Source organism: Fukomys damarensis, unplaced genomic scaffold (assembly GCF_012274545.1).
Source record: "Fukomys damarensis isolate Sample0158 unplaced genomic scaffold, DMR_v1.0_HiC HiC_scaffold_27, whole genome shotgun sequence".
Lineage (NCBI taxonomy): Eukaryota > Metazoa > Chordata > Mammalia > Rodentia > Bathyergidae > Fukomys > Fukomys damarensis.
Window position 1 is genome coordinate 23596311 of NW_022900939.1, and position 26251 is coordinate 23622561.

General features: G+C 46.4%; 4 protein-coding genes across 8 annotated transcripts in view; 2 read left to right on the forward strand and 2 right to left on the reverse strand.

Moving 5' to 3' along the window:
• The window catches only part of Vps51 (VPS51 subunit of GARP complex), a 16741-nt gene extending 5685 nt beyond the window's left edge, over positions 1–11056 (reverse strand). For 2 of the 4 annotated variants that reach the window (XM_010636009.3, XM_010636010.3), the window contains exons 1-3: positions 10960–11056; positions 10440–10853; positions 9839–9968 (exon numbers count right to left, since the gene is read on the reverse strand). In XM_010636009.3, coding sequence (XP_010634311.1) covers positions 9839–9968; positions 10440–10853; positions 10960–10974 — 559 coding nt within the window. In that variant the 5' untranslated portion in view covers positions 10975–11056. The other 2 variants (XR_004514466.1, XM_010636011.3) reach the window with 2 other exon arrangements.
• Positions 11057–18561: 7505 nt separating this feature from the next.
• Zfpl1 (zinc finger protein like 1) lies at positions 18562–24866 on the reverse strand. Of its 2 annotated transcripts, none has more exons than XM_010636014.3 (8): positions 24678–24763; positions 24267–24376; positions 23680–23791; positions 22284–22477; positions 22111–22183; positions 21892–22038; positions 21574–21691; positions 18562–21074 (listed from the first exon to the last, which is right to left on the reverse strand). In XM_010636014.3, exons 2-8 carry the CDS (start codon positions 24366–24368, stop codon positions 20888–20890), a joined length of 933 nt encoding a protein of 310 aa, XP_010634316.1. In that variant the 5' UTR covers positions 24369–24376; positions 24678–24763; the 3' UTR covers positions 18562–20887. The 2 variants fall into 2 exon arrangements, with proteins under 2 accessions (XP_010634316.1, XP_010634317.1); XM_010636015.3 differs by lacking the exon at positions 24678–24763 and adding an exon at positions 24771–24866 and having other exon boundaries at positions 18566–21074.
• Tmem262 (transmembrane protein 262) lies at positions 19959–20562 on the forward strand. Its single transcript, XM_010636016.3, has 3 exons — positions 19959–20203; positions 20282–20381; positions 20486–20562. Exons 1-3 carry the CDS (start codon positions 20030–20032, stop codon positions 20560–20562), a joined length of 351 nt encoding a protein of 116 aa, XP_010634318.1. The 5' UTR covers positions 19959–20029.
• Positions 24867–24995: 129 nt separating the features above from the next.
• Cdca5 (cell division cycle associated 5) overlaps positions 24996–26251 on the forward strand; it is a 6564-nt gene continuing 5308 nt past the window's right edge. The window contains exons 1-4 of the mRNA XM_010636013.3: positions 24996–25123; positions 25313–25404; positions 25486–25551; positions 25633–25668. Coding sequence (XP_010634315.3) covers positions 25078–25123; positions 25313–25404; positions 25486–25551; positions 25633–25668 — 240 coding nt within the window. The 5' untranslated portion in view covers positions 24996–25077. The remainder of the gene's footprint in view (positions 25124–25312; positions 25405–25485; positions 25552–25632; positions 25669–26251) is intronic.

The window sequence follows — 26251 nt, forward strand, 5'->3', positions numbered from 1 at the left end:
AAAAAAAAAAAAAAAAGCCACTTCTTTGAAGACTTCTCATCACACTACCCCCTTCTTATTGCCACTTCTACTGCTCCCTTGTTACCAGTTCCTGACCACTGTGTCCCCCTTCTGTCACTTCCTTATGAACACCAACAATATGGAAGAGCCTCCTGATTGTTCAGTGACCTCTTCAGTTCTGCTGTTCTTGCCTCTGCTTCATCTGGTCCACCTCTCACCATAACCAAAAACTGTCCCTTCCGACATCTCAGCTTCCAGCCCCGCAACCTGCGCTGATCCTGTCACTCGCCTAACTACCCTCAACCTTTTGGTGTCTTCAGGAACCCTGGACACAGGGACCCGGCACCTGGTCACTATTCACAACGCCCTGAGTGCTCCACCAGCGCCATCCTGCCCGTGGCTCGCTCTCTTGGCCCCTGACTGGTGCAGGGCAAGTCCTCACACCAGAACAGCAGAAGACGAACCACCCCAACTAGTCTCCCCTTAAATGTCACAACTCCAAATGGCACTTGGCACTGTCAAGCCATGTTTTCCCATTTTCCAAAGTAACTTTTTCTATGGTGTTGCCTGCGGTAATGCCAGTGCACTGGGAGGCTGAGATGGGAGGATCACAATTTTGAGCCCAATCTGGGCAATTTAGATTTTTGCCCCCCAAAAAAACAACTTAAAAAAGAACTGGGGATGTAGCTCAGTGCAAGGGCCTTCACACCCCAGAACTACATTACTGTTTTTTACTTTGTCTTTGCCTGTGGAAGGAACAGCTCAAGGCTTTTCCTGGTACAACCTTTCAGGTCTTTCCAGTTCAGACACAAGTAGATTTTGTTTTGTTACCAGGGATCGAACTTGGGACTTTCTGCTTTGGAGGCAGGCAGTGGCACTACTGAGCTAAATCCCCCACCCAAGTAAATGAATTATTACATAACTGAACTCAGTATCTAAGTCAGAGGTTGGCAGACTACAGCCTGCTGGCCAAACCTTGCTCAAAATCTTTTGTTGTTATTTCTTACTTAGAATATAACTGCCCTACTATAAAATTCACAGTTCTTAATATATTTAGCATCATGTACAAAGTTATAATCCAATACAACTATATAATTCCAGAACATTACAAAACATTTTTCTCTTGGCAATCAATCCCTATTCCCTCTCTCCCAGCACTTGGAGAAATCCATTTGCTGTCTCCATGGATTTGCCTATTTTACACGTTTAATATAAGTGCAATCATATAATATGGCTTTTGTGTCTGGCTTCTTTCATGTAACAAGTATTCAAAGTTCCACTCTGTAGCCTGGGATTTAGCTCAGTGGTTCTGCCACTTGCTTCACAAGCGCAAGGTCCTCCTGAGTTTGATCCCCAGTACCCCCTCCAAAAGCCAACTTAGTAACTTCCAACTAAAAGAAAATGTCATAGATTTTCCAAAGTTCCACTTAGTTGTAGCATGTATCAGTATGTCATACCTTTTTTGTGGCTGAACAATATTCCATTGAGTAGATACATCATATCATATTTGGTTAACCTAGTCCAGTGATGGCAAACCTTTTAGAGCTTTCAGTGGTACAAACAGCCCACTGTGGCACACGTGCCATAGATTCGCCACCACTGATCTGGTCTAGTGTCATTTCAACTGCTGCCACTTTTTGCCTATTTTGAAAAATACTGCTATAAATATTTGTGTGTTTTTGTTTGAGAATGTTTTCAATTTTCTTTGGTATACTCCTAGGAGCAGAACTACTGGGACCCAGGATAGTGTTCAGTTTTCTGAGAAATGGCTCAGAAGGGGTATACCGTTTTGCATTCCCACTGGTAATTTAGGAGGATCCTGTATCCTCCACATCCTCACCAACTGTTATCTAGATGTAGGCCTCAGGTGCTCACAGAGGGGGATTCTGAGAGATGACTATATGGGGGGGGGCGTGATACTAATCCACTGATGACCTTGTAGCTAAATGTGACTTGGGAGGTGAAGCCTCACAGGAAGACGGTGGGTCCCTGGGGGTGTGGCCTGGAAGTCTCTTCCCTCCTTTCTCCTTTGATCTCTCTCTGCTTCCTGCTGCCATGCCCCTCTGCCATGCTGCCCTGCCTTGAAAACCCTACAAACTGTGAGCCAAAATAAACCTCTCCTCCTTTAATTTGTGGGTGTCAGATAGTCTCAGGAACAAGAAAGTATCGAAGAAACTTTCATTTGTTATATTACATTTTTTGGAATAGCAGCCCTAGTGGTATGCAGTGGCATCTCATTTTCATTTGCATTTACATTTCCCTAATCAATAATGAGGATGCAAGGGCCGGGGATGTAGCTCAGTGGTTCTGCTGCCTGCCTTGCAAGTACAAGGTCCTGAGTTCGATCCCCAGTACAAAAAAAAAAAAAAAAAAAAAAAAAAAAAAAAAAAAGGAAAAAAAATGAGGATATATATCTTTATAATTTTTGTCATTTGTATATTTTCTTTGTGGAAATATTAATAAGATCTTTTGAACAAAAAAAGGAAAATGATAATGATGCATATCTTTATATTTTTTGTTATTTTTATATTTTCTTTGTAGAAATATTAATAAGATATTTTGCTTTTTTTTTGTAGTACACTGAGTATTGAGCCCAAGGCCTTCACACTGAACTATGTGCCCAGGCTGCTTTTTTACTTTGAGAGGGGGGTTTCACTCAGTCATCACATTGCCCAGGTTCAGCTCAAGCTTGTCATCCTGCTGTAGTCTCCCAGTGTGCCGGGATCACAGGCACCTGCCACCATACATGGCTTTTGCCCACTTTTAATGGGTTGTCTTTTTAACCCTAAGTTAGAAAAGTTCTTTACAGATTCTGGACATTAGACCCTTATTAGATACATCATTTGCAAATATTTTTTATGTTTTTGTGGACCGTCGTCTTATTTTCTCAGTAAGTCCTCTGAAGTACAAGATTTTAATTTTCACGAGTCTGGTTTAGCCATTTTCTTCCTTTGTTTAATTGTGCTTTTTTCATATTTTAGAAACTGCTGCATAATCCAAGCTCATAAAGATTTCTACCTTTTTCCCTAAGAGTCTTCTAGTTTGAATTCTTTTGTTTGTTAAGATCTATGGTCCCCTTTGAGTTAATTTTTATATATGTTAGGTAGGGATCCAACCTCAACCTCATTCCTTTTTTTTTTTTTTTTTGGGGGGGTACCGGGGAATCAAACTCAGGACCTTGTGTGTGTGGAGCAGGTAGCGGAACCAAGAGCTAAATCCCAGCCCCAACTTCATGCTTTTGTTTTTTTGGTACCAGGGATCAAACTTAGGTCCTTGTGCTTAACCTCATTCTTTTGTACATAGACATCCAGTTGTCTCTGTAGCACTTGCTGAAAAAACTATTCTGACCATTTAATGATCTTGGCATCCTTTTAAAAGTCATTTAACCACATATTTACGGGTTTATTTCAAGACTCTCAATTCTATTTAGTTGATCCATATGTCTATACTATACCAGTATTACACCATCTTAGTTATTGGAGATTTGTAGTTTTGAAACTGGGACATATGAGTCTTCCAACTTTGTTCTTTTGCAAGATGGGACTATTCTGGGTCTCTTGCATTTCCTTATAAATTTTTGTGATCAGCTCATCAATTTCTACCCAAAAAGCTGTTGGAATTTTAATAGGGATTACACTGAATCTATAGATCACATAGTGAGTTCAAGGACAGTCTGAACTACATAACAAGACCATCTCAAAACTAAAAACAAAAAAACATGGGGTGGGGACTTAGCTCAACGGCGCCACAGCCTGCTTTGCAAGTACAAGGTCCCAAGTTTGATCCCCAGTACCAAAAAAACAAAACAAAACAAACATGGTTTTCAACAATGTTTTATAATTTTCAGTATATATGTCTTTTACTTATTTCCCGCTTATTGAAGATGAATATGTTTCATGAACCTCAGTGGACACCTGAAACTGCAAAAACACAATGTTTGTATGCACTTTTAATTTTCTTGGTTTTTGTTTTGTTTTTTTGGTGGTAGTGCTGGGGATTGAACCCACAGCCTTACCACTGAGCTACACCCCAGCCCATATATATACACTTTTTTATATGCACCTATTAGCTTTTTTTTTTTTGAGTTCAGGCTGGCCTTGAACCCACAGCAATCCTCCTGCCTCAGCCTCCCATGTGCTGAGATTACAGGTGTGTACCACCACACCTGGCTATCTATTAGTTACCTTTACCAGTACATTTCTTCATGTAGACTTGAGTTTGTCTCATATCTTTACCTTTCAGCTGAAGGACTGTTCAGTATTACTTGTAGAACAGATCTGATAGTTTGTTTTTTTTTTCCCTAGGAATGTCTTAATTTGAGGGGGGGCTTGTTTTTTGAGATAGGGTTTGGCTATGTGGCCCAAGATGGCCTTGAACTCACAGTGATTCTCCTGACTCAGTCTCTTGAATGCTGGGATTAAGGTGTGCACCATTATGTCCTGTAATCATTTTCAGTTGGTTCTTTTTAAAATGTATCCTTTTTGATAGTCCCTCATTTGGCAAAATATCATTTTCATACCTCTATTTTTTGCTGTTTTTTATACTAAAGATTGAACCCAGTAGCTCATAATGAGCTACTTCCCCAGCTCTTTTTTATATTCTTTTAGGACAGGGTCTCACTAAGGCAGTGAATTGCCCAGACTAGGCTTGACCTTATGATCTTCCTGCCTCAGCCTCCCAAAATGCTGGGATTACAGGCATGAGCCACCACGCCTGGCTAAATAACACATTTTTTAAAATATAATATGGCAACTCTGAAAATCAGATTTTCTCCCCTCCTCATGCTTATCATTATTGCTGCGTGTAGTTGCTATTGTTTTAGTGGTTTTTCTGAATTACTACAATGGAACTAATTAGTTTCTGAACAAATTCTATAAAGTCTGTGTTCTTCCTTGTGTGTCGATACTCATGTCTTTCTTTACTTGATTAACTTAGTGATCAGTTAATGATTGGAGAGATTTCCTTAAAAGCCAGGAACCAATAAAGCTCCTAGTCTTTGCTGAGGGCTGTGTATGTGTGTATTGGGGCTCCATAAATAGGCAGTTTACAGCGCAGCCTTGGCCTTCACCTCTGCTTGTGCAGAGCCTCTGGATGAGACAGAGGTGAGATCTAGGGCACCTTCAGGTCTTTCCTCAGCACACACAGCCCTACAAATGTGTGGTCTTCGAGATTCCCAGGATTATGTCAGAGCTTTTCAAAGTCCGTATGGACACCTCATTTGTTAGTTTGCCCCTTTAGGGTTTTTGTGAGTCCATCCTCTGCAGCAGCTATTTTCCATCAACCCAGACAGGATAACACTTGCCTGTTACCATATTGTTTTGTTTTGTTTTTTTGGTACCAGGGACTGAACTCACGCCTTTGTGCTTGCGAGGCAGGTGCAGTACCACTGAGCTACATCCCCATCTGCCTGTTAACATTTTGACAAGCACCCTAGAGTGAGAGGTTTTTAGCAATAGGCAACCTCCAGGATCAAATAAAGACAAGCCTATAGAGTGAGTCTTTCAAGAAAGCATTAGGTACCAGAAATGTGGGCTGTTATTTTCAAGGCTAGAGCTGAAAGAGCTGGAGAGCTAGAAACACTTTTTCTTTTTGTCTCACTATGTAGTTCAAGCTCGCCTTGAACTCACTATGGAACTCATTATGGAACCCAGCTGGCCTTGAACTCACAGTGATCCTCCTGCCTCAGCCTCTTGAGTGCTGGGATTATAGGTATGCATATCACACCTGGCTAAAGCAAGTTAAAATACCACAGTTTTCACTATTCTTACAAGGATTCGGTTATTTTTCTTGCTAGTTAGATTACAGTGAACCTTGGTTAATTTCCACAGTTCTGAAGATTTCTTTCTTTTTTTCTTTTCTGGTTTTTCGAGACAGGGTCTCACTATGCAGTTCAGACTGCTCTGGAACTCACTATGTAGCCCAGGCTAGTCTTGAACTCACAGCGATCCTCCTGCCTCAGCCTCCCAAGTGCTGGGATTACAGGCATGCGCCACCAGGCCTGACCTGAAAATGTTATTTCTATTTGGGCTAGTTTTCTCATACAAATTTCTTTTTATTTCAGTACCAGAGATTGAACTCAGGACCTTGTGCTTGCCAAGCATGCAAGGTCCATTGAGCTAAATCCCTGGCCCCTCTCATGCTTTTATGGAAGAAAGAACAGCAAATGGCCGGGTGTGGTGGTGCACGCCATCCCAGCACTCGGGAGGATGAGGCAGGAGGATCACTATGAGTTTGAGACCAGCCTGAACTACATAGTGAGTTCCAGGTCAGTCTCAACTACATAGTGAGACCCTGTCTCAAAAAACAAAAAACAAAAAAAGAAAAAAAAGAAACAGCAAATGTACTTGACCCATTATTTTTGCTGATGTTGCTCCAGAATCTCACCCCCTATTTATGCCAATGAGGTCTTTCTGAGATACAGCCAAGCTCATTCATTTGCACAGTGTGTGTGGGCGCTTTCAGGCTATAACAGCAGAGCTGAGTAGCTGCAACAGAGATCAGATGGCTCAGAAAGCTATCTACTACAGTTCTTTTCAGGAAAAGTTTGCCAACCTCTGGTCTGTGATCAGGTCCCGATCCCTTCATGGCCAACATTCCAGCTCTCCTTGCACTAGAAAACTTTCCCAGGTCCTACGCATACACTCTTCCCTCAGTTTGGGTCATCTGGCCTCCTGAGTGCTGGGATTACAGGCGTGTGCCACCATGACCAGCCAGAACCCTTTTCTACCACCTTTTCTAAAATAATCCCTATTAGCTACTCTGCAACATATTATTTTATTTTCTCAAGAGTGCTTGTCAAGGGAAATGACCTTAACTTTCTTACGATCCACCATTCTCCAGGACATACATACAATATGCGACAGCTCAAAATTATCCACCAGCATGTTAGTCCTTAACATGAAACCTCGGGCTTGTTCTCTTCATGCAAAGCTCCTCTGCTTGTCACTACTGTCCCCAAATGCTTTCCAGTCTGCCCATTACAGCCATGCTGGTCCCACTCCCAGAATCTCTCGCCTGGACTACTGAAATGGCCTTGTTCCTGTACCTCCCCAGTGTTGCTGCAGGGATCTGTTAAGAACACAAATCTCCTCGCATGACTTATTTCTCTAAAGCATTTGGCTCAGCACTCTAGGGATAACAGAAAACCCCTAACGTGTTATGTGTCGGGAGGTCTCTGGTGAAACTCCACTGTCTCTGCCCATGCTCTCCTCCTCCTGCCAAAGTAGAGGAGCTCCTGAGCCTTACCAAGGCCAAGCCCTGCATGCGTACACTGCTCCAACTCCCCTCACTCATCTCACAGCGGGCCACACTCCCCTCCTCAGTATCTTACTCACATTGATCAACTCTGTTTCTTGGAAAGTTTTCTTCATTTAGCTTTGAAGAAACCCATGCTCCTGGTTGTGCCCAAACCTCCCCAAATGTGTGTTGCCCTTGTGCAATCTTGTTTTCATGACTTTCAGCACTCACTCCAAGATCTATTTGTTCTCACAACCCCTCCCTAGGTGATCGCTCATCTTGTTCCACATGCCCAGAACTCCAGCCTCTCTTCTCTCTTTTTTTTTTTTTTCTTTCTTGTGGTACTGGGAATTGAACTGAGGACCTTGCATTCCCCAGGCAGGCACAGCGCCAAGCTACATCACCTGTCCCAACCTCTCTTCTGAACTCCAGATTCTTTGTCTGACAGGTCTCTCAACCTGACAGCCCAATATGGAACGCCTGGATTTTGTGGCCCATTCCGATTTGCTCCTTCCCAGTGTTCTCTTTCAAAATAAGCAGTATTGGGCTGGGGATATATCTCAGCCGGGGATATATCTCAGTGGAGCAGTGCACACCTGGTAAACACGGGGCCTTGAATTCAGTTCCTGATACTAAAAAAAGTAAAATAAAAAAATTTTAAAAAGCAGTATTGCTGGGCATGGTAGTGCATACCTGTGATCCCAGCACTCGGGAGGCTGAGACAAGAAAGTCATTGCAAGTTCAAGGCCAGTGTAGGCTACATAGTGAGTTCAAAACCAGCCTGCCCCGGCCCTCCTCTTCTTTTTAAAATAAACTTTAAAAAGGAAAGGGGGGGGCAGCCTGAACTGCATAATGAGACCCTGTCTAAAAAAACCCAAACAAGCAACAGATACAAAGGGTGTAAAGCTCTTGCCTAGCATGAGGTCTTGATGGTCTCAATCCCAGGCAGGAGGATTCAGCTCACCCCATTTCTCTGGTTTTTTTGTTTGTTATTTTTTGTTTTGTTAGTTCCAGGGATCAACTCAGGACCTTGTGGTTGCAAAGCAGCCGCAGTGCCACTGAGCTAAATCCCCAGCCCTGTTGTTGTTGTTTTTTGAGACAAGGTCTCACTATGTAGTTGAGACTGACCTGGAACTCACTATGTAGCCCAGGCTGGTTTCGAACTCACAGTGATCCTCCTGCCTCAGCCTCCTGAGTGCTGGGATTACAGGCATGAGCCCTGTTTTTTGTTATTTTAAGACAGTCTCACTATGTGCATAGTTCAGGTTAACGTTGAACTCACTATGTAGTCAGGCTGTCCTCAAACTCACTGCAATCCTCCTGCATCAGCCTCCCAAATGCTGGGGTTATAGGCGTGCACCACCATGACCCCATTCTGTTCATTCATTGTTCTGTTCAGTAAAGAGCAGATCCTCACCACCAGTACCCAATCCCCACTAACCCTTTGCCCTCCCCTATCCTGCATGCCCTGGATCCCCTGCTGCACTGGAACACGTTAGGTTACTCTCTCTTCCAAGCCTCTGCTTCTCCTCCCTCAGCCCTTCCTCTCCATGCTGGCTCGGCCTCCCAAGGCCTTGCTCAAATGTCACACCTCAAAGAACCGGCCCATACTACCTTCTGTCTGTCCCACTAGAATGTGGCCTCTGAAAGGCAGGAACTTTTGTTTTTGGTTTTTAGATACGAAGTTTCACTATGCAGTGCAGGTTGGCCTTAAATTCACCATGTAGTCCAAGCTGGCCTGAACTTGTGGCAATCCTCCTGCCTCTGCTTCGGCCTCCTGAGTGCTGTGATTACAGGCATGTGCCACTACCACCTGGCCCTGTGTGACTTTTAGTAACCTTTCTTCTCTCAGCCTCAACCATAAAATTGAGCAAGAACTTTTCTGGTGGATCCATTGCTATATCCCCAATGTACAAAACAGCGCTTCATAAAACAAAACAAAAACAAAACCACAATGCATAGTCTTTAATACTCCTGACACTCATTTTATAATTTGCTCCCTTCTTCTTAGGAAAAAAATTTCTAAAAAGCAAACCACCCCTATTAAGCAAGTGCTAAGAGTCAAAACATGCATATTCCATCAAATGTGAATGTAGTATTTGTGAAACTCCTATGAGAAATTTTTCAGTACATGCATTCTGTCCTGTCATTTGCTGGCATTAGCAAGCAGAGAGGTGCATACTCACTTGCTTCAAATCTGATAAAAGAACAATGAGTCTGTTACTATACCCACCACTGTGACACTAGGAGAGGGAGCCACACATGAGGACACAATCCTAGTCTGTGGTCATGGAACATTCTGTGGACTACAGTCAGGCCCTGGGAGCCTTCTCCTGGACTGAGAACACACTGGTCCAAAGTTCTTACACAAATTCATCTCATTTTATCCTTACTCCCCTTTGGTTCCCAAACCAAGCCCTAGGAACACATATTATCTCTATACTGGTCTGACCACAAAAACCAGAGGGAGAGAGGTGGTGATAGCGCATTGAAGTCAGGGCAGGATTGGAATACGGGTCTCCTCCCTCTAAATCCCTGCTGGCTTTCCCAGCACAGGCAGGGAGAAATTATGACTGTGGGGGGTGTGGCCAGCACGGATCACCTGTGGCTGAGATGAACTTGTTGTAGTTTTCATAGACAAGGGTCTGCATGTCGCTGTCTAGAGCCCGGATCTGCCGCACCATGTCCGTCTCGCTGTCCATGAGCTGGGCCAAAGGGCACTCCCTACGCAGCTAGAGAAGTAGGGCGGTTAGTGCTTTGAGTTAGTGTTTGCTTGGGATCATTGTTCCCCAGCCTGGCCCCCGACTGGCAGGCTTTCTTTCGGGTGCAAGAAAATCCTAATACCACTGCTTTCACGAATCTCTGATATGCACCCTAAAGTGCCATACTTCAGGGTTTACTAAGTTTGACCCTGTTTGGAGTTTAACTGTCAAGCTCAGCCTACAGCCAGCTCTGCCCCTGTCAGAGCCTGGGCTTCGCCCCAACCCAGACTTAAGAAAACTTCAGCCTCCGGACCTCAGACCCCGAGCTCCTTGCGTCAGACCAAACCTGACCACGCGCCCTTAGGCTCAAGCTCGCCCCTGAAGCCTGGCCAAGGGCCGTTATCCTTTGAAGCCCCGCTCTCCTTCCCCCATCAACGAAGCCGGAGGCACGATCTGCGGGTCCAACACCTTAAGGGCCTAGACTTGCCCCTCCACACACACCTTGTCCAGATACACTTCCGGGTCGAAGTGCGCTCCATTGAGATCAATCGGGTCCAGAGGGTCAGGCCCGGAGGGGCGCCCCCCAGACTCCCCCTCCGAGAGGCCGTAGTAAAGTTTCAGCATCCCGTGCGCCTTCCGCCGACGTTCCGGGGCATCAGCGTCGGGCCCTTCGGGGGAGTCCCCAGGTCCAAATGCTGGACCAGGCCCCGCGGCTTCTGCCGCCATCGCTTCTACTGCAGCCCGCCGGCTGGAGGCTGAGAAGAGGGCTGGGAGGAAGCACTTCCGGTATCCATAAAGTTGTTGTTGAAACGAGGCAGTCCTCTGGAATAAGCGTCCCTCTGCAGCTCTGGGTCCTCCGAGACTAGAGTTCCCTCCGCAACTGTCTTCCCCGAGTAAAGGAGTTCCGAGGGAGTCCTGGGAAACATTTCTCTCTCTCTCTCTCTCTCTCTCTCTCTCTCTCTCTCTTTTCTTTTTCTTTCTTTCCCTCCCTCCCTCCCTTTTTTCTTTCTTAACAGCCTACTTGCTGCCCTTGCATAAAGGTGCGGGTCGTGACTCCTCAACCTTGCACTCCCGCAAGCAAGAGGTCCACGGCGTAAGGGGTGGCGAACCTGTATCACTGAAAGCTCAAAAGGTTTGCCATCGCGGGGTGGGGAACATACTAAACAAAGAGGCTGTGAGCAGTAAATGTACGTAAGGTAGACCACACAAAGCCTTTAGTGTGGTGTTTCTCAAGGCCCGGTTTTCTGGTATCCTTCAGAATTGTCTCCAGAATCTGAAAATTTCTTCAGTGCCTTTCTCTCTCCATGAGAGAATGGTCTGAATGTCCACACCATTCAGAAGAGTCCAGTGGTATCAAAGCCTCCAGCTAAATCACAACGACCGGAAGAAGAAGTGAAAAGCACCTTACACGAGTCTTTACACATGAATCTGTACCGTCAAAAACTACCGAAACAAAAGTGAAGGACTCTTTGTGTGTATCAGAACAAAGTCTGGCAGTAACTCCTCTATCACCTAAAACTGAAGGCCAGCATGAAGAAACTGTTAATAAGAACCTGATGCAAAGGTACCAAATATACATTTGGAACTGATGCATGTCTTAAATCTGACTTGGAGGGGCTGAAGCAGGAAGACTGAAAGTTGAAGCCAACCCTTTGCAATTTAAGGAGCCCCTGTCTTAAAATATGGGCTGGAGAAGGAGAGGGAGGAGCTAGGGGGTGCAGCTCAGAGCCCTGGATTCAATCCTCAATTGGGGGGAGTGCTCAGGGATCCCATAGACCTAGACTTTTTTTTTTGGTACCCGAACCAACCTTGAGCTTACAAGGCAGGCTGTGGAAACACAGAGCTAAATCCCCGACCTTTTTTTTTTTTTTTTTTTTTTTTTGAACAGGGTCTCTATGGAGTTCAAACTGGCCCTGAACTCACTGTGTAGCTCTGGCTGGCCTTAAAATGGCAGTGATCCTCCTGCCTCAGCCTCACATGTACTAGGATTACAGGTTTGTGCCACTACACCTGGCTACCTAGCTTCTTTTTAAAGTCCCAAGAATTTCTAATGCACAATTCGATTTAAGAACTCCTCTTGGGGTTAAAAGGCAAACCTGGCAGATATCAGGTGATCGATGGGACGTGGTGAGTGAGGAGTTGGGTGAGGGATTGAGGATAATTCCCAGATTTCTGCCTTGGACAAAGGTGCAGCCATTCATGTGGGGAATCATGGTTATTTTACCATTGTTTATTTAAATCAGAGTCGTGACCCTATGGTACATTAGCTTTCCACCCTGTAGGCTACGCACAGAAACTGTATTTACCCCTAGACGCTCCAACCTTTTGCCATGTCAGAAAGAGTGTCTTTTCTTTCCCTCTTCCAGTATAACATCAAAAGTCTCAAGTACAAACATATGTATTTTTATTCTGATCTGCTGAGCACTAACATTAATCTTTACATATTTATTAACTAATTTCAACTGAAGGACTGGCGTTGGACCCTGTCAGAAACACTCCATCAGCCTTCAGACAATACCTGGCTGTCTTTAATGAAACGAAAAAAAAAATGACAAAGCAGTGACTACCAGTGTCAAAGCTTGACAGAGACTGATGGTCTCAAGACTTGCCCCTCCTGGGCCAGGGATTTAGCTCAGTGGTTCTGCCACCTGTCTGGCAAGCACAGGGCCCTGAATTCAATTCCTGGTACAAAAAGAGAGAGAAAAAAAAAAAAGACTTGCCCCTCTTGCTAAACCTTTGAAGGTCGCTGTGCCTGAAAGATGAACTGCTGAAACAACGCCTGCCTACACCTCCCTACCTCTGCGAGATAAACGACTGAAGCAACATCTGCCTGCACCCTCCTATCCCCGTGCTAAGTTCTGCTTCTGTAAAATTGCATTTGCTTCTGCCCTGCCCTAAAGAGCAATATAAAAATGAAAACAAACTTAGAATCAGAGCTCAGATTATGGAAGGTGATGTCCCCTGGGCCTGGTAGCAAATAAACCTGCCTTTCCTTTCAATTCTCTGAGCATCGCTTTCTTGGACTCACCTGCTGATCTCTTTCAGGCTATCAATAAACTCATTTTTTCTATATTCCTTGGCTAATGGTAAATTCCTTTTTGACTGTCACCACTGGCCTTTCACGTACCATGCCTCACACGGCAATTCACAAAGGCATTCCCTTAATAGAGGGAATAACCTGGCATTCAGATTGGGATGTACTGATTTGGAATGGAGGAAAAGGAATAAAAAATGCTTTGCTATCGGCCAGGGATTTGGCTCAGTGGTTCTGCTGCCTGCCATGCAAGTGCAACGACCCAAGTTTGATCCCCGGTACAAAAAAAAACAAAACAACTTTGCTATCATGTGGTCCATCACGGCCAACTTCAAGTTTGTCTGTTTGTTTCGGTGTATCTCAGGCTGAGCTCAAACGTGTGATCCTCCTGCTTCGGCCTCCCAGAGAGAGTTGGGACTACAGGCATATGCCACCATGTCCAGCTAACAGTTTTTTAAAGTTTTTAAAAAATTTGGGTCATTAGTACATGTGAATAACATATAATTTTTACTTCCCCATGTGAAATTGGTGATGAACATAACACATTTTAATTTCTTTTGTCATCCCCTTTCTGTTCCCTCCTTCTTCCCTCTACCACCTCTTGATGCCCTTCCCTTTATTTTGTACCTGTCTGCAGTACATAATGTTCACATTCTTTGTGTGGAGTTGCTACGTGTGCTAATGCATTTCAATTCCCTTTTCCATTCCTTAGCCCTTCCCTCCCTCTCCCACCTCTCCATCTCTCAAACCCCTTCTCCTCGGAGACGGATCTACCTTCCTACTTCCTGTTATCTATCTTTCATTTTGTTCTCTGTTTATACTTTGGGCTTCTCGTAAAAGAGAAACCATGCAATATTTAAGCCTGTGTGTCTGATTTCGCTGAACACTACGGTCTCGAGGTGCATCCATTTTCCTACACATGACTCCTTTATCTTTGTGGCAGAGTAGTGCGTCACTGTGCATAAATAAATTTTCTTTATCCATTCATGTTTGTCTTGTCACCAGTTCAGACTGGGAAGGTTCACTTGAGATTCAGGCAGCCCAAAGGAATGATGCAGAGCTGGGGACTGGATTAGGCATCTTTATTACTGGGTGCGGCTTGGCCACACAGTCATGTGGCGGGCAGGCCAGCTATATATAGGGGTCTGCAGGACAGTGGTTATGTGCCAGTAAGGACACTGTTTATGTAAGTTATTTATACCAGCCAGTAACGTTCTTGGTTGTACTGTATCAACTTTTTCCACCAACACTGGGAGATGCACCTGGCCTGTGCTGGAACCTGCTGACTCAGACTTTTCTCCCCCAGAAACTACAACCCCCAACCTGAACCATAGTGCAGCCATCTTGGGCTTCACTTTTCCTACACTGTTGATGAACATATGGGCTGCTTCCAAGATTCAGGTATTGGACAGGCATAATAGCACATGCCTGTAATCCTAGAACTTGGGAGGCTGGAAGACAGGAGGATTGCCATGAGCTCGAGGCCAACCTGGACTACATAATGAGTCCAAAGCTAGCCTGAACCACAAAGTGAGACCCTATCTCAAAACAAAAAAAGATTGAGCTACTATGAATTGTGCTGTTATAAACATGCACATGCATGTATCACTGTGATATGATGGCTTCAGCTATTCTGGGAAGATACGTAGAAGGGCAATAGCTAGGTCAAATGGAATTTCTGGCTTTAGTTTTTTGTTTTTTTTTAACTTTGTTTTTTGTTGTTGTTTTGGTACCAGGGTTCAAACTCAGGACCTTGCACTTGCGAGGCAGGCAGCAGAACCACTGAGCTAAATCCCCGGCCCCCACTAACTTTAGTTTTTTGAGGAATCTCTATCTTACATACATACATACATATATATATATTTTTTTATATTTATTTTTATTTGGGTTTTTCTTTCTTTTTTTTCTTTTTTTTTTTTTTTGGTACCAGGGATTGAACTCGGGTCCTTGCACTTGCAAGGCAGGCCACTGAACCACTGAGCTAAATCCCCGGCATACTATATTTTTAAATGATTGAAAAAAATAACATTCTATGATTCTTGAAAAGTGTGCGAAATTTATATTTCAATGTCCATAAGTAAAATTTATAAGATAGCCATACCATTTGTTTACATAATTTCATTTGAACTACAACAGCAGGCTCCAGCAGTTGCCATGGAGACATCATGGCCCACAGAAACCTAAAGCTCTTTAACTGGCATATGACAGAAAAAAGTTTGCTGACCTCTGACTCAATGGGCTATTCAGAGACTTTATTTACTACTACTACTACTACTACTACTACTACTACTACTACTACTACTACTACTACTTATTATTATTATTATTTTGAGGCAGGATCTTTCTTTGTAGTTCAGGCTGGTCCTGAACTATGTAGCCCAGGCTGGCATTGAACTCTAAGTGATCCTCCTGTCTCAGCCTCCCAAGTGCTGGGGTTACAGGTGTGCATCACCACACCTGGCTATTATTACTTTTTAAACAGGGTCTCCTTATGTATTACCAGCTGGCCTTGAACTTAGTGATCCTGCATCACCACACCTGGCTATTATTACTTTTTAAACAGGGTCTCCTTATGTATTTCCAGCTGGCCTTGAATTTAGTGATCCTTCTGCCTCAGGATTATAGGTGTATACCACTACAACTAGCCAGTGACTGATTTTTAAAAATACAAGGCTTGCCGGGCATGGTGGCACACGCCTGTAATCCCAGCACTCCGGAGGCTGAGGCAGGAGGATCCTGTGAGTTTGAGAGACCAGCCTGGGCTACATAGTGAGTTCTAGGTCATTCTCAACTACTTAGTGAGACCCTGTCTCAAAAATAACAACAACAACAACAACAAAAATACAAGGCTTGGGTTATAGCTCAGTGGCAGAGAAGAGAGCTTGACTAACATGCACAAGGCCATGGGTTCAATCCCCAGCACCACAAAAACAAAACAAAACATGTTTTTTTGTTGTTGTTGTTTGTTGTTTTGAGACAGGGTCTCACTACATGGTTGAGACTGACTTGGAACTATGTAGCCCAGGCTGGTCTCGAACTTACAGCAATCCTGCCTCAGCCTCCCAAGTGTTGAGATTACAGGCATGTGCCACCACATCCAGCAAAACATGGTCTTTAATCTCAGCATTTGGGAGGATGGAAAATTCAAGGTCATCCTGGGCTACATAGCAAGATTCTGGCTCAATAAGGAAAAGAAAGAGAGAGAAAGAAATGGCTTAGGTATATTCTAGCACTGACAAAAAACAGTTTTAGATTAGCTATACTCCAAGTGCACCTCCCCAGTGTTGGTGTAAACTCTTGTAAGTAGCTGAAGCATTTTAAGAAAAATTACCCAAGGTGGCATGTGCCTGTATCCCAGCACTTACGAGGCTGAGGCAAGAGGATCGCCATGAGTTCAAGTCCAGCCTAGGCTATATAGTGAGTTCATGACTAGTCTGAACTACATAGCAAGACCCTGTCTCAAAAAGGCCACACACTGCATTAGGATTTTGAATTGGATAAATTGGGGTTTGTATCAAAGGTTTTTTCCAGTCTTTTCATAATCCTCAAGAACAGAAAATGGATATTGGACAAAAATGAGACTTCCATTGTGAGAACAATTTATATTCAAATTGACTTCTAGAACAAGTAAATTCTGATTATGAACTCAGGACCTTGTGCTTGCAAGGCAGGTGTAGTACCACTGAGCTAAATCCCTGAGTAGTGCTTTCAATGTCATACTGGGATGCTGTCTCACAAGTCCAACCAAGGATTAATTAGCCAAGGGATATAGAGTTGTTTGATATGGGTATTTTCTATTAATGGTTCAAATTCTGAAATTACAAGTAGATATTGTTCAGCAGAAGTAAAAAACCATTTATATCCAGTAAAAAAGGTAACATTAAAGGTTACAATTTTTATTGTACTGCAGGAAATTAACTATTTTTTTTCCCTGGGGCCAGGTATTGAACTCAGGACTTTGTGCTTGTAAGGCAGGCACTGTGTCCTGGTGTTTTTTCTTTTTGGGGTACTAGAGATCAAACTCAGGACCTTGTACTTGCAAGTCAGGTGGCAGAACCACTGAGCTAAATCCCCAGCCCTTGTTTTGTTTTTGAAATAAGGTTTCACTATATATACCAGGCTGGCCTCAGATACTTAGCAATCCTCCTGCCTCAGCCTTCCCAGTGCTAACATTACAGCTGCATCCATCACTGGGCAAATCAACTACATAATTTTGTATCTAAGCCAGTAATCAAGGGCTAATATTCCTTTTTGAATGCCTATGCACATCTATGTTCTCAAGGTGCTTTATTACTTTACTGAGGGGGCAACTCTTCCTAGCAAGTTAATAAATCTTAATCTTTGTTCTGTTTAGACATTTCTTTTTGTAGCACTGGGGGATCCAACATCCCCAGTCCATATTTTTTATTTTGAAATAAGTTTTCACTAAATTGCAAAATTGCCCAAGTTGGGCTTGAATTTGTGATCTCCTTGGCTCAGCCTCCTAAATGCTGGGATTATAGGCATGTGCTGCCATTCCTGGCTACAAATCTTTTACTTATAAGAACATATTTATGTATTGCTTGGCTTATTTTTGTAATGGCGTTGAGCTGTAACTTGTGTGTGTGGTAATGAGGCTTGAACCCAGGACCTTCACAATGAATTATATCCTCACTTTTTAAAAATTTTAACACAGGGACTTGCTAAATCCCTAAATTGCCCAGGTTGGACTGCAACTTGCAATCCTCTTGCCTTAGCTTCCCAGAGTGCTGAGATCACAGGCGTGTGCCCCAATACCTGGCTAAGAATTTCAATGTATTGGGCCAGGCACGGTGGCAGATGCTTGTAATCCCAGCATTTGGGAGGCTAAGGCAGGAGAACCGCTGTGAGTTTGAGGGTAGCCTGGGCCAGTTTGGGAAACTGCAGCCCTGTCTTTTCTATCAAAAGATATAAACAGAAGTGCCTCCATCTCAAACTTTATTTCACCCCAAGCTGCCTTCCTCTACCCCTTGCACTAGGGTTGCAGTTGTCAGTTACAAGGCACTTCTGCTGTTTGTACTCCAGGTATACCCTGTGCCAATGACTTTCAGTCCCCTGTGCCCCTAAACCCCCAATGATTTTCAGTCCCCTGTGCCCCTAAACCCCCTTAACACCCTGCCCAGCAACCCTTCAGGCCCCACCCCCTCAGGCCACCTAGGCAATGGGGATAGATTGTGACCTTTCAAGCCACCCAGTAAGGAGGTCAGCTATCAGCCATGAGTTAGGATTACCAGGAGCCTTCTGCTGCAGCTAGTGTGCCTGCTACTTCATCACTGGGCTGTGTGCACACCCTTCTGCAGAAGTAAACTTGCCTTGTCAAGATTTCTACATGTCTAAATCCATTATTTCTGCACCAACAAATGGACTCTGGGGCTTACTGCCAACAATAGTTGAGTACAAGGCCAGCCTGAACTACACAGTGAGATCCTGCCTCAAAGAATTTCAATCTATAACAGCTTACTTGGATTCAGATGAAAATTTACACAAATTATGTGAATGATAGGACCACAGCTGGGTTCTGGTTCAACCCCTTTAATAGTAGCTTTTCCTTACTATAATGAAATACCTGAAGCAGGCCACTTTATTTTTTTAAAAGAAGTGGTTTTTTTGTTGTTGCTTTAGATGGTAGAAATCTCAGGTTCTGGCAAGGGCCTTCCGTGACATGTGTATCTTCCTTGTGTGGTCTCATTTTCACAAACCTACCAGGACTCTGTCAAAGGACCTCTACCCTAATTACCTAATTACCTAATTACTTCTCAAGCCTCACCTCTAAATTACACAGCCAGATAAAATTCCACTCCCTTAATATCATTAACATAGTTGGGGATTTAACTACCACACAGGTTTAGGGGACAAATCAGTATTCAAACCATAGTGGGCTGGGGTGTAGCTCAGCAGTAGAGGACGGAGCATGCTCGAGGCCCTGGGCACTATCCCTAGCACCACAAAAACAAAACAAAACAAAACAACACAGCAATGTGGCAGGTACGAGGTCCAAGGAACTATGGAGACCAGTGGCGAACTGAGGCAGCAAGCAAAGATGGCGGGCACAGGATCTAATCCACTGCTTGGAGGAGTGAGTCTCGAACCTAACTCCAGTGCCAGGCATTGAGTCCTTCCCTTCCTCCTACTTCAATCCTTCAGAGTTTGCCTGTCCCTCCACACCATTACTGACTTTTTCTGGCTAATTTTGTTGACAGCATTTACAATCTCAACTCTTAAAGAGTATGAACAGGGGCCAGGGATTTAACTCAGTGGTTCCGGCAGACCAAAGGTTCAATACCTGCTAACAAAAAAAAAAGTATGAGTGGTATGAGAGTTTAATTTCAGAATAGACTCAGTATGGCTCACTGACCATGAAAGCTTGAATAAAACAATCCCCTTCTGCCTCAGACTCAGACTCAAAACAGGACTGAAGCCACAAGCCTTCTCAGGGGCCTCCTGCAGAGAGGAAGGTGAGGGGTGTGAATTGTCCACACATCTGAAGGTGGAGAGGGGAAAGCTGGTAAGCACTGGTCCTGGAAACGCCAGTTGTTCTCTGGGCTGCACCTGGGGAGGGCACAGGAAAGGCCCCAGGGTGACCACAGAGCATGTATTTGTCCTTTACCTTAGTAAAGGACCCAACTTGAAACCTGGGGTCCAGCCCAGGCCTCCCCTCACCTGCCCATGTGAGTGTACGTCTCGTCAACTCCAGACTTGCTGCAGGCCTAGATATGCCCCTTAACTCTTCTGAGTCAGTGAATGTGCCCACGCTATCTGTGTGGGACTGTGGGATGTGTAATGACACCGTCCATTCACCAACACCCACAGCCCCACCACTCTGCATCCTGTCTAGGCCCCCACAATTCCCAGCACCCCCAATCACCCATCAAAACACTGTCTTTGCTGGAATCAGCCTGGGTTCTAGAACCTCACCCCTCCAGTGTCCTCTTGGCTCTGGAATCCCACAGTTGTTTGAGACGGGGCATCGTGGAACCAGGGGGTTCTGTTGGTGTCCTGGCCAGTGTCCTGCTTGACGAGAGGCCCCTCTGCGTTCAGGATGCGGTGGCGGGACCGTGTGGCTGTGCTCTTCTTCCCCCAAGGCATGATGCTCACCGTGGCTGCACTTCTGCTCTTCTTCATCCATCTGGGCATCTTTGCCAGCGACCTGTACCACTTCTACATCACCCACCACTACGACCGCATGAGCTTCTACTACACGCCTATCCTAATGGTGGGGGCTCCTGAGGGGCTGGAGAAAGCCTGGCTGGTGGGTGGGTAGGGAGCTGCCGTCCCACTGATGGGCCTACAGTTCTCCCAGGTGATGAGCGTCTGCTGGGCTGCCATGGGATCTGTCTATGCTGAGATGGCAGATGATAAATATTTCCAGTGCTTTGCCCTAACCATCTTGAGTGAGTAGGGAGAGGCATGGCCAGAGGGCAGGGAGGGGGGAGCTTAGCACTCAGATGTGGAAAGAGGGGCAGGGTGTGGGGCTGATAGCTCTCTCCTCTGACAGTACTCAATGGAGCCATGTTCTTCAACCGCTTGTCTCTGGAGTTTCTGACCATTGAGCACCGGCAGGAAAGTCACTGAGGCCTAGGGACGGGGCCAAGGCTGAGAAGGGATAAGGAAAAGGCTGCTTGGGTGTTTTAATAAAGTCTGTTGTTTATTTGTCCCTGTCAGCTCCTTCAAGGGATTGGGGTGGGAGGCAGGAGATTCAAGGAGAAGCAAATTAAGACAAATGCTTAGCCTGTAGGACTCCAGGGCCAGGCTGCAGCTGCCCTGGTGGCCTCCGCTTTGGGCCTGGGATCTTAGTGTCTTAGGCTTAAGGGAGAGAAGTGGAGAAGTGGAGAAGAGCCTCTAGGCCTCCTCCCCTTCTCTCCTTGGGTCCTGCGCCGGCCCAGCCACAAACCAGGGCTCATGAGGGGCCCACACGGATGTGAGGGTTCATGAGTGGGTCCAGATTGGGATCACTGTCAGCTGCAGCCCGGCCCAGACGAGACATGAGAGCTAGGAGGGCCAGGAAACCCAGCAGCCCCAAGAGCAGCAGCAACCCTGCCCGCTGTAGTAGGGTCAGTGGCCGCTTCCGAGACCCGGCTCGACTCCTGGAGGAAGAAAGGGAATGTCAGGTCAGGCCCTGAGCCCAAGGCATGAAGAGAAGCCCTAGTCACCATGGTTGTGCCTCAGTTTCCTCATCTGTGCCATAGAGATGATCACTCTACCACAGAGCTTGACTCCACCACAAGCTTGACTGGCTCTTGCTCAACTCTCCAAGACTGGCAGGGCAGGAAGTACGATCTTTACAGAGGGTTATCGTGCAGCTCAAAGCAGTTGAGGTGTGTGACTGTGTTCTGAAAACTGTAACATGTCAGGCATGGTGGACAAAAAACAGGAAGAGGCCTCAGAGAGCCTGAGTCCAAAGGTCCCGTGGGATACAAGGACATAGCCCTAGAAGCGGGGATAGGGCAAGGTTTCTACTGCCCAGCAGAGGCCACTCCCCTTGTTCTAGATTCCCTTAGGTATAAGTCACTTTGGCTGTCAAATCGTCCATCCGAGGGTCCTCTCCTCCCCTTCCTGCTTCTGCCTCCACCTGACCCCATGTACCTGAGCAGCTGGGCCAGCCAGCCCAGGGCAGGCCGGCGGCGGTACTTGTCATCGTCGTAATCCCCATGGAGGCCTGGTGCCTGGCCATCATCCCGTGTGTCATACACCTTCCTCGGGGCTGCGGGGGTGGAGCCAAGAGCATCAATAGGCTCAAGGAACCTGCTCTGGTGTGTCAGAGGCAAGGGTTTCTCCTGTCTTCCCCAGACTGTCACAGCATTTTGGAATTGTGGGGAGTGAGGAAAGGTCACTACCAGTTGGGCTCTAGATCCCGGCTTCCCCTTTTGGTCCTTCTGGAGTCCAAATAATTCCAGGGCTCACCATGAGTCGAGGTCTCAGAGCTGCCCATGTGGATGATTGTGTGCTGGTCAGGTGGGCTGGGAGATGAAGGGGGCCGGGGGGCCTGGCTATAGAAAACCGTGGGAGCAGAAGCACTTTCTGTCTTCTCCTGTTCAGGGGAGTCAGTAGCTGTGGGCAGAGAAGAGCTGTCAGTAGGGCAGGGAGGGAAGGGGCCAGATAGCAGGTAGAGGCCAAACTTACCATTAAAGTTGGACCAGTCAGAAAAGCTGGAGGAATTGAGGGGCTCAGGTTCTGGGCTCATCATCTCATCGATCTGGAAGGAGGAGTCTGGGTTACCAGCCTGCTGTGCCACTCACCTGGCTTAGGTGAGGCCCAGGGCAGGCAGGCAGGCAGGCAGGCAGAGGGACTCTCACCAGAGGGAGCCCCAGTCCTGCTCGGGCCCAGTTGACGGTGGCCAGCTTCTCTCTCAGTGCAGAGGCCACAGGGCCAGCCAGGTTGGTTGGAGGGAATATGGGACCGTTGCAGCTGGGGCACTGATAGCCAGCAGGCGCAGTGTTTCGGGGGAGCTGGGCAGCACGTTCATTGAGGCAGGCCCAATGGAAGAGATCTTAGGGCCCATGAAATAGGAACAGGGAAGGAAAGACATGAGGAAGAAGTTTTTGAGCTCCTATCCCAGCAATGGGCCCCAGCCTACTGTAGGGATGAAAGGGCACATACATAGATAACCAGAGCGTCGCCTTCTCATCCCAGGTGCATTTCATCAACATTCCGAGATTTCAGGCTTCTTGGATACCACCATCCAACTAACTCAAACCAGATGTTACCAAGTTGTCAGCCCATAAAGGGGTGGATGGGAACAAAATGCCACCTACCCTTTCAGGGAATCTTCTCTGGGACTGCACTCATCACAATCCTTGAGCTGATGGCTAATCAAGTATAGTTTCATGGGCTGGGGATTTAACTCAGTGGTTTTGCCACCTGCCTCACAAGCACAAGGACCCAGCAAAGGTTCCTAGATATACATATAGGCACATATCTGCATACATCCATAGGCACAAATGTATATGTGCTTATAAGCACACAATCAAACACGAGTGCCACTCTCTGTGTCTACATTAACTTTTACACAAACACATCTAAAACTAACATGTTTATAGCACTCAAGCACCCTCACCCACCCATGTGTTCTCCTTGTATGTCTAAAACATACCTGTGTTCACATATGTATTTTCGCGCCCACAATAAACAATGGTGCATTGAATTCATGCAAGTATACACACACTGTCTCCTGGACGAATGAACACATGGAGCTGCCTATTTTCACCACCTCCTTCAGAAACTGAAGCTGAAACTCTTACACACTGGATTCAGGTCACTGTCATGACACTGTAACTTCTGACTCTCCATACCCAGTTTCAACGTGGGAAACACTTCCTCTGTTTCACCTTGCAGTCAGTAATGGATCCCGAATATCTGACAGCACCACGCTGGTGCAGCTACCTACTGCCCACAGCCACAACCACAGCTACAACCATCCTCACAAGTTTGACTGGCTCTTGCTCAACTCTCCAAGACTGGTAGGGCAGGAAGTAGGATCTTTACCTTTTAGGAGATAATGAGGCCTAGAAAAGGAAAACGACTTGCCTGAGTTTACATATTGGCGAAGTAACCTAACAGAACTAGAACCTGCAACACTGGCCTCTCTGGTTTGCGGAATTCACTGTCCTACTGCTTCAGGAGGGACTGGAAACCAATCACCAGGCTGGGCCCTGGGGCTGCCCTGATCCCTCCAGGGTGCCCAGGCCTCACCATAGCAGACAAGGCGAGTTGTCTCCTGGCTGGCCAAGGATGTGTTGCACAGGCGGCAGTTGGGGTTGTAGTCACTGTCTTGGAGCCACTGCAGGTAGGACTGTATGATGCACTGAAGTGGGAGAGAGAAGTCACAACCAACTCACCAGCTACCACCCCAAGGTTCCACTGTCTCTTTTCTCTCATCACAGAGGAAACTTGTTTTTGTTTGTTTGTTTGTTTAATCAATAAATTCTTATTGCTGGGTGTGGTGGTGCACGCTTGTAATCCCAGCACTTGGGAGGCTGAGGCAGGAGGATCCCTGTGAATTCAAGACCAGCCTGGGCTACATAGTGAGTTCCCGGTCAGTCTCAATTACATAGTGAGACCGTGTCTCAAAACAAAAAACAAAACGAAACAATTCTTATTGAACACTTATTGAGGGTTAGACTCTATTTTAGGGGCTGGAAATGCAGCAGTGAGCAAAAGAACCAAGCCCTTGCCCTTGTGGAGCTAACATTCTAGCGTGGGGTCCCTCAGGGATTTGGCAGTGCCAAAACTGTCTGTCTACCAAATACCCTGCTCAGCCGCCGACCTGAATGTCCCACCTTGGCGTGATTGGCTACCAGGCAGTGCTCGCAGACATTGACTCGGTGTTCGAAGCAAAACAGGTTGGTCACCTTCCTCTTGGGGCACTTGCAAAGTCCCATGACAAACCCTGGCGAAAGGAATGGAGTCGATAGGAAGCCAGGTTCCGGTGGACATCACTTCTCATCAGCCCAGTTCATCTCCACTCCTAACTCCTCCAGACACAATTCTTGTGCGCCCCAACCCCAAATTCTTGCCCACTTCCCCAGTTTCGGTCGGGCCACGCCCCCTACATAAATCCCGCCTCTGAAGACCCCTTTCTACTCCTGAATCCCAGCCCCTCTCTACCAGCAACTACCAGGATACCACCGACCCCGCCCCCAGAACCCGTCCTCAGCCCCACCCCTTCCTGGCCCCGCCTCCTTCCGTACAGATTCCTACTATCGGTGTTACTGATCGGCCCGGGCGCCGGTCCCGACCAGCGCAAGCAGTGATTCGAGGCGCAGGGCAGGTATTGCGCTCACCCGCTGTAGTTATGCCTGCTTCAGCCCAAGCCGCCCCGATTATCCTCCGGTGCCACGTCTCTTCCGGGTGCGGCGCGCGCTGATGACGCCACCGCGCCCCCGGCCACGCCCCTGCTTCAAATCCGTAGATTTGAAGGCGGGTGAAGAGCCGGGGATTCCGGGAGTAGCGGTTCTCCCTCTTTGCGTCACTTCCGCTTCCTCCTTGGCAGGGCGGGTAATTCGAAAATCTTCAGAGTTCCCGGTGGTCCTTGCTGTTGGCGCGGGCCCGCTGCTGTGGCGGTGGAGGCGGTTGAGACCGAAACTAAATATGTCTAGGAGGCGAACCCAGTCCGGGGGGGCCGCTCGGCGCTCTGGTAAGCGGAGAGCTCGCGGGACGGATGGGCCCGAGCCGTTTGGGGAACGCAAGCCCATCCCGTACCAAGAGTCTCGTCTTTCCTAAGGCATCCCTAAAGGGCTTGAGAATCTTCTCTGGCTCTCTCTAGGGCCTGTCTCTAGTAGGATCGAGAGTCTTTCTGAACCTTGGAACTTTTTTCTCCATCCAGAACCCAGGGCCCCATCTCCTAAGTCCCTGCGGAGGTCCCTGCGAAAATCAGGCTCTGATTTCCCGAGCGTTCTTCCTGAAATCTGCCAGAAGGTGAGTCCAGAGTTTCTTAGTTATTACCGTACAGGCCCCTGAACGAATGTGGAGTTCATCCTGGTCACCTGTGCTTTTCAGGCGTCCCCTGCGGCTCCAGTCAGAAAACCCATTGTCTTGAAGAAGATTGTGGCTCAGGCTGTAGAGGTGAGGGCTAAGAGAGGGGATTTTGGGTGGGAGGTCAAGAGTAGGGGCTGGCTATTTGATCAGTTGGTTTTGTCCCCACAGGTCCCAGCTGCCCACTCTCCTCGCAGGAGCCCTAGGGTGAGTTCATTTCCATTTGTTTAATTGGGTGGAATGCAGGTCACTGTAGACCTGGGAGAAGATATACTGGCTGCTCACATCTACCCAAGGAGCTCTGTTCCCGTATTTGAAAACAGTATGCCTTTGGACCCCCTCATGACTGGCAGTCTTTGGGGGAGGGGTTGAGACAGAGTCGGGCTTTGTAATTCAGGCTGGCTTTGAATTTACTATATATCCCAGGCTGGCCTCAAACTCTGTGATCCTCCTGCCTCAGCCTGCCAAGTGCTGGGATTACAGGCATGAGCCACCATGCCCAGCAATGCTGTCTTGGTCACTCCTTGAAAACTGAATTTATTTTTAGCTCTTCTTTCTTTTAATTTTTCTTAAATTTTTCATTTTTAACTCTTCATACTCTGTACCCTTTATGTTTCTACTATTTTCCTTAAAAAGCTGAGCTATATCCTAATTACCTGTCCCTTTTCCAAGCTATTTTGCCTTCAGTGTTTGTGTGTTGTGTTTTTTTAAGGTACTGAAGATTTTACCAGGACTTTCTCATTGAGCTACATCTTTAGCAATTTTTTTTTTTTTTTTTTTTTTTTTTTTT

Excerpts from the sequence above, each read along its gene's own strand:
- Tmem262 (XM_010636016.3), top strand. The coding sequence starts at position 20,030 with ATGCGGTGGCGGGACCGTGTGGCTGTGCTCTTCTTCCCCCAAGGCATG. Across the intron at positions 20,204-20,281 it reads ACTACACGCCTATCCTAATG|TTCTCCCAGGTGATGAGCGT; the intron begins GTGGGGGCTCCT and ends ATGGGCCTACAG. Across the intron at positions 20,382-20,485 it reads CTTTGCCCTAACCATCTTGA|TACTCAATGGAGCCATGTTC; the intron begins GTGAGTAGGGAG and ends CTCCTCTGACAG.
- Zfpl1 (XM_010636014.3), bottom strand. The coding sequence starts at position 24,368 with ATGGGACTTTGCAAGTGCCCCAAGAGGAAGGTGACCAACCTGTTTTGC. Across the intron at positions 22,478-23,679 it reads AACTCGCCTTGTCTGCTATG|ATCTCTTCCATTGGGCCTGC; the intron begins GTGAGGCCTGGG and ends ATGGGCCCTAAG. Across the intron at positions 21,075-21,573 it reads TGGCTGGCCCAGCTGCTCAG|GAGTCGAGCCGGGTCTCGGA; the intron begins GTACATGGGGTC and ends TTCTTCCTCCAG.